Here is a 7,105-nt window from a genome sequence, read left to right on the forward strand (position 1 = left end):
CGATTTGATGATGTTGGGGGGCTGTGTAGTACTGGCGAGTCCGGGAATGCTACAAAGCGGCATCAGCAGAGAGCTTCTTGAACGATGGGCGCCCAGCGATAGGAATGGGGTCGTGATCACTGGATACAGCGTAGAAGGAACAATGGCAAAACAGATGTCGCATGAGCCGGATAGCATACCAGCCATCATGACCAATCGAAGCGCAGCACCTGTGGGGAGAAGAGGTCCGGGCGCCAATGGTGAGGCCGAAAAGCCAATGATACCAAGGAGATGTAGCGTGCAAGAGTTCAGCTTTGCAGCTCATGTGGATGGTCAAGAGAATCAGAGTTTTATCGAGGAGGTTGCAGCTCCTGTTGTGGTATGCATGATCTACCCGATATCGATAAACTGTATTGACGACCCTTGCAGATACTGGTTCATGGAGAGAAACACAACATGATGCGTCTCAAGTCCAAGCTTCTTTCGCTCAACAACGACAAAGCAACCAAAACCAAAATCTTCAGCCCTGCCAACACCGAAGAACTTCGCATTCCATTCAAAGTTGACAAGACTGCCAGAGTGGTTGGACAACTTGCTCAGCTTCCTCCGCCCAAATCCTCGGACCCCGAGGAGGAAAGGCTCATTACCGGTGTCCTTGTACAGAACGATTTCAAGATGTCCCTGATGGCGCCTGAAGATCTCAGGGAGTATGCCGGATTGAACACGACCACGATCATGTGCAAGCAGAAGATCACGCTAAGCGCAGCTGGGATCGACTTGATCAAGTGGGCTTTGGAAGGAACTTTCGGTGCCATAGAGGAGATCAAGCCGCAGAAGAAGCCGTCGTCAAATGGGGCTACTCAGGTCAACGGCAACGGTGTGTCCCATGAAGAAGAAATAGCAGACGAAGAGATTGAATACTCTCCGCATGCGGTTGCGTACCTGGTCATGGGCTGTGTGATTGTTCGGTACCAGAACAATGGGCAGGTAGAGGTCGAATGGGAGGGCAACATGCTCAATGATGGGATTGCCGATGCAGTGCTGGCTGTACTATTCACAGCGGAAAGCAGTCCGGCTGCGGTCAAGCGTAGGTCTTGGCCTGACAGCGTTTCTGCAAGATTGCTGATGTCTCTCAGAATCTTCGAAAAGTCATCAACACCACCACCATCAGGGTGAACGCAACCTTCACTCGAACGTCACACCGGAAGAGCGATTCTCACGTCTCTGCATGTTCCTTGAAGCCCAATTTGGTCCCTTAGTCACTCCTCTAGCCAAACCGAAAACCCTCCCTAAGCCGCCGAAGCCTGCGCTTGACGGCGACGGCATCAAGAACGAGCCCGAGGAAGAAGCAGATGAAGATGATGTGGAGGACCAGGAAGCAGAAGAAATCGAGAGGTTGCATAGCATTGGGATTCCCGTGCCTGGCGTTCAAATCAAAGTGGACAAGCAAGTGGTGAAGGTCTGGTTGGAGACGCTGGAGGTGGAGTGTGCGAGTAATGTGCTCCGGGAGAGGGTGAAGGCGGTGGTCGAGAGGGCGGTAGAAACGGTAGCTCCACTTTGGGGAAAGGGCAAGAATTGAGATGCGGTAGTCGAGATGATGATGACTGACATCTTTCGTACGATATCCCGGCGCTCTAGTAGCATTTGGCAGGAGCAATGGTGTACCCACTGTGGTCCCATGTATTCTTGTTGACTTATCGAGTGCAAATTTCTTCCCCTGCTTTATTCTTCTATTATCCATTGATGTATCACTGGGAACCGAGAGCACGTCGTATGCCAGAGGCTGTGCTGTGTGAGAAATTCACGTGATTCGCCATTGGTTGTAGTCGCGTCATTGAGATTAGGTAGCTTCACTCTATCACTCTATCCGCCATTAAGGTACTTTAGGTACTTATTGTTGCCAGGCGTCAAAAGGATAGATTTAATTCCCGCTCTGCTATATAATCCAAGCGCTCTGGTTGATAGTAGAGACTTTCCCAAGACTCTTTCATCTAAATGAAGAAAGAAAAAAGAAAAAGTCGAGGTTGCGCTTCTCGGCGAGTTACAGAATCCGTGGTCTTCCTAACAACCACCGTCGTCATTTCTTCCTCCCGAGTTTTGCTCTAGCTCTCGAATAGGCTTAGTGCACTTTCTCATCTCCAAATCCTCTCACCACCTCTCAAGCACTGTCCCCAAATCTTCAACGTCCACGACACAGCAATCCGCTGCCTTTACCAGGCTCTCAGCTGTGATCCAGGTTGATATTCGTCTTGCCCAACATCTAGTCCTACTTTACACCCTCGCATTTACCCATTGCTGCCTCCCAAGAGGCTCGGGAATCCAACGCCTGACCAAGACTCCGCCTTTCCCCCCAACGCGCGACCGAAACACCCACTAAAAGTGCTCATTTTCCACGGCCACCTCATTCCCAAGAGCAGAGAACACATCACCCGGATTCTCTCAACACTCAAGTCGGTCATGGAGAATCCATAGCCTTCGATTCAAAGCCTCTCTAGCCCAGGTGTCAGCACCATTTCTTGCCGCCCGACACCGAACAGCACTATCGGGCCACTCGACCAGATCTTCTCACCTACGATGAGCGATGTCTTTGCCTTCTACAATGACTGCAACTCTCCCTCCTCATAGCCCTCACTTCGGTCATCATTCAGCTTACAGCACCAACTCGGCTTCTTACGCAGCTAACAACTCATTGCCGAACGGATCCTCGTCGCGATTAGCTCCTTCTTACAGCTTTCCCAACAATACACCCGGATCCGTTCCACGGCCCTCCAATACCTCGGCTTCAAGACAACCCCCTCAGTCCAGCAATATGACAACTTCACAGTCTACATCAGCGTTGCAGGGATCGAGGAAAAGAGAGAGGCGTCCAGATTGGCATGAATTTTACAAGAACGGACCACCTAAAGAGATCATTGTCATTGATGACGACTCACCACAACCTCCATCACGGAAAGAGAATGAGCGAGTTCCCCAGCAGCAACAGCCACAAGCAACAGTGAGAGGTGCAGAGCATGCCAACAAGAAGAGGCGGACCGGTCCCACAACCGCCTACGATGCTGCAAGGGATCAGCAAGCATTTTCCCATGCCCGTACATATTCGAATGGGAACAGTGGGTCCAACACGATCTCAACGGACCGAACCACATCGCTACAGACTACAGCACCTACATCATTGGGGTCACATTCGAGTCATGGGACCAGTGGAGCGTATGCCGAGGACAGTGTAGTCGGGGAGAAGAGGAAACGCGTAACGCGGCAACAGATTGCTGATGAGAAAAAGAGGAAGGAGATTGAGGTAGTAGGAGACGCATATAGTGCCTATGTGCCGCCACCGAAGCCTCCCATCAAGGCTCGAGATGTCCATGTGCCATCGATCAAAGATGTAAGGCATTTACCATACAGGCCAGAATCAGGACGCTGACTTTTGGAGAAGACTGTGACTACTCACGAGAAGATCGATGATGATGATGGCCATTACATAGTGACAGAGGATATGCCCATAGGTGACAGATGTGAGTGCCTCTCGAAGAGCGGACTGTCATTAGACGGACTGAGTGCTGACTGTTTGCAGATCAAGTGAACAGACTTCTGGGCCAGGGCACCTTCGGCAAAGTTGTAGAAGCTTTTGACAGACGGACAAGGTCGAAGTGCGCAATCAAGATCATTCGATCCGTGCAGAAATACCGGGATGCCTCGCGTATTGAGCTACGGGTGCTACAGACTTTGTCCCACAATGACCGACAGAATCGGAATAAATGCATACATCTACGGGACTGTTTCGACTTCCGTAACCACATCTGCATAGTCACCGATCTTCTGGGCCAGAGCGTCTTCGACTTTCTTAAGGGCAACCTCTTTGTGCCTTTTCCAAGCAGTCAGATTCAGAGTTTTGCTCGACAGCTCTTCACCAGCGTTGCTTGTATGTCCTCTATCCTACCTTGATTGGGTTTCAACTGATATTGTGCTCCAGTCTTGCATGACCTTAATCTAATACACACCGATCTAAAGCCGGAAAACATTCTCCTCGTCGGCAACTCATATCAAACCTTCACCTATAACCGCAACATCCCTTCTTCGTCTACTACAGTACAGCGCGTTGCACGCCAGCGGCGAGTCCTACTTGACACCGAGATCAGACTCATTGACTTTGGATCTGCAACGTTTGATGACGAATACCACTCCACCGTCGTTTCAACAAGGCACTATCGAGCACCGGAGATCATACTTAACCTAGGGTGGAGCTATCCGTGCGATATTTGGAGTATTGGCTGCATCCTCGTCGAATTCTTCACCGGTGATGCTCTCTTCCAAACGCATGATAATCTTGAGCATCTTGCAATGATGGAGAGCGTATGCGGCGGCAGGATTGAGCCTAAGCTGGTTCGGCAAGTCCAGGGCACTGGTCGAAACAATAATCGCAACCAAGCTGCAGCGTGAGTAATGTGTCTACTCTATTCACGAAATATGCTGATCAATCCCAGGTTTTTCACCCGAGGTTTGAAACTTGACTACCCAAACTCGGAGACTCCGAAGGCTTCGAAAAAGTATGTCAGGGCTATGAAGACACTTCCCGTATGTAATTCTTCGCGCCTTGCCGAGGGTAGCAGCTAAATAAGCTATAGGAGGTCATCCCCGCAAACACAGCGTTCAACAAGCAATTCCTCGACCTGCTTCGCCGTATCTTCGTGTATGACCCAAAGCAGCGTCTCACTGCGAAGCAGGCTCTCAAGCACCCCTGGTTTAAGGAGACCATTACGGATGATGGCACAGAGGCTGCGCGGATTAGGTTACAGCGGGAAAGGGCGAGGGAAGAGATTGATCTTGAGTACTATCAGAGCGGCGAGGACTGATCCTTGACGGATTGCCTCACGAAGCGTCTTCTATTCAAAAAGGGCAAGCTGCATTTTCTGCATAATGGAAAGCCTGCATGAGGTGGCGCAGGATAGTAACGACATGCATGAACATGGCGTAGGCAGCAAGGTACTTGGGTCTTGCTTGCGCAACTGAGGGATCAAAATGTGCATTATTCGTTTCGAGACGAAGAAGTGACGGACTTTGTTCACATGTTGTACATTCCAATCGAGAGTATAAGACTTGGTAAAACGCCAAGCTCGGAAGGATAGAGGGTGTTTGTAGAGGATTCCAACCACTGTGCCCTCCATTGCCATAACTCCTCATATCTACCACTTCAAAGTCAACAATATCAACCCCCGCCTAGTCTTGCCGTGATTGGTGCACCTAGCCAATCATGAGTCATGTGGGAGACTGAACCTTCACTTTCTATGACACTTTGGCAAGACAAAGGCCTCCATCATTTCATTTCTCGAGCACCTTCACGCCCAGCAACACATACCGCAAATGATACAACCCTGCCTCATTCGCGTACTAAATCGCTCCACTCCATTATGTCGTAGATTTCACCTTCACCTCCACCCTTGGTTTTCTCCCCACATACGCTTCATGCAGCGTGAGAATGAAGACGGTGGCAGTGGACTTGGCCTAGTGTTTTTGTTGATAGATCCACTACCAACACTACCACACGATCGTCTTGTCTCTTACCCGGCTGGTGTCGAGTTTCACTGGATATCGCGCCTTACGTGGTAAGTAGACCGAGAGCTCTTACAGGTTTACGGCAGCTTGTTTCGAACACAAGCACAAGCACAAGCACACCTATCCGGCACATCTTCTTCTTTCGGTTCATGAGCCGTCCATATCTCCAATCCTGTCCGCAAACTTACCTCGCTGTTGGTATCTCGCTAGGTTCGAAGAATCGTGGCGCCGGTGAGTTGCCTTCTGAATGTATGAGATGATGCGCTAGCTTATTGAGAAACAGGGTAGGTAGGCAAGTAGGTTCGCCGAATACGGCCTGAGTCCACTAAAGTTGGTTTCGGAGATTAAACAGCTTCGCAGGGCCGAGCACCGACTTCCACTGAATATCTGCCTGCTTCTGAGAAATCAGCAGAAAAGACCGAGAGCTTAAGAAACACAAGTCGAGCATCGCCTGCCGAATATAGTCCACCGTATTTGGATGTTCAAGCTCTGAGGAGGATGATTCCATAATCTCACACGCTGATGTGGTAGGTTTAAGAAATAGTCATTCTCCAACTGACCTTGCTAATGACTCTAGGACGGGCACGAATTCGATTATCGCAAAGTCATCCCGGCTCTTGTGCCCGAAGGTTGGTCCAATGACCCCAACGACCTTGAGCCAGTCAACCGCCCTCTGTCTACCGATGACAATAGTCTACCACCGTTTGTGCTACCGATACTAGCTTCTAGAGAGGATAGGCAGGCTGTTCGCTACTTGTTATCGATCTTCGGAAGGTTCTATCTCTGGACTCCAGCCTCGAGTGAGCTTTTGTGTGTGACCCAGTCTCACAATTCGCGGGGAATCTTGCAATGTATTGACAAGCATTCGTTCGGGCTCCGAACCAGAGTCCTCGAACCATCATCTCGCTGGTACTCTCAGCATCAGATCACACATCTTCCACTCTGGTTTCGGCAAATTACAAAAGGCAGGTCGCAGGATATGAAGAAGCTCAAAGACATCAAGGAGCTGGTTGATGGCCATGAGTATGTTCTACCAGTTCCTATTCTGACCCTTGTCAACGATGGGCGATATGGCGGTACAAAGTATCTCATGAGGTGTGGTGACCGATACTAAATCTTCCTCGAAGTCTCCGCCATTTTGCTTCGAGTTGAAGAATTCACTGAGCTGAGCCAAATCCCACGTACGTTAGGCGGTTGACAATGGAAAGGTCTCAGATTCGCGGAATGCGATCTGCTTCCGGGATATGGAGACCCAAACATGTTCCTGACGAAGAAGTTCCTCCCGGTTGGTTTATTCATGTCAACCGGGGCGTCTGCGAGAAGGAGCTTTTTTGTCGCCCTGAAACCTCTGTACCATCGCTGCTACTTTTTCGTGAAGGTGGCCACGGTCGCCCAGCCCTTTCCTTGGTCGAGGGTTCCACTTCTTGTTGGTTCTATCTTTGGCATGCTGTCTCCAAGATCGAACGACCGAACGTACTGCAGCATACTTTGGACACATTGAAGGAGCGCGTCGAACAACTCACACTGGTCAGAAGTTGAGCCGAAACGTTGCCCAAAGCGTCTAGGTTTATTCTTT

At 50.1% G+C, this 7,105-nt stretch overlaps 3 protein-coding genes across 3 annotated transcripts; all 3 read left to right on the plus strand.

Annotated features, from left to right (window-relative positions):
- Positions 1-142: 142 nt before the first annotated feature.
- HO173_013058 (uncharacterized protein) lies at positions 143-1,558 on the plus strand (the record flags this gene model as incomplete). The annotated part of the gene is made up of 3 exons (XM_037314887.1): positions 143-358; positions 409-1,066; positions 1,116-1,558. The coding sequence occupies 3 exons, from the start codon at positions 143-145 to the stop codon at positions 1,556-1,558; spliced, it is 1,317 nt and encodes a 438-aa protein (XP_037158220.1).
- Positions 1,559-2,578: 1,020 nt separating this feature from the next.
- HO173_013059 (uncharacterized protein) lies at positions 2,579-4,829 on the plus strand (the record flags this gene model as incomplete). The annotated part of the gene is made up of 6 exons (XM_037314888.1): positions 2,579-3,361; positions 3,413-3,491; positions 3,551-3,898; positions 3,950-4,412; positions 4,461-4,551; positions 4,602-4,829. 6 exons carry the CDS (start codon positions 2,579-2,581, stop codon positions 4,827-4,829), a joined length of 1,992 nt encoding a protein of 663 aa, XP_037158221.1.
- Positions 4,830-5,439: 610 nt separating this feature from the next.
- Positions 5,440-6,643, plus strand: HO173_013060 (uncharacterized protein; the record flags this gene model as incomplete). Its single annotated transcript, XM_037314889.1, has 5 exons — positions 5,440-5,579; positions 5,740-5,760; positions 5,813-5,825; positions 5,994-6,056; positions 6,107-6,643. 5 exons carry the CDS (start codon positions 5,440-5,442, stop codon positions 6,641-6,643), a joined length of 774 nt encoding a protein of 257 aa, XP_037158222.1.
- Between the last annotated feature and the right edge of the window lie 462 nt (positions 6,644-7,105).

This window comes from Letharia columbiana, assembly GCF_014066305.1.
Source record: "Letharia columbiana isolate WasteWater2 chromosome Unknown xfSc0000025_s0, whole genome shotgun sequence".
Classification (NCBI taxonomy): domain Eukaryota; kingdom Fungi; phylum Ascomycota; class Lecanoromycetes; order Lecanorales; family Parmeliaceae; genus Letharia; species Letharia columbiana.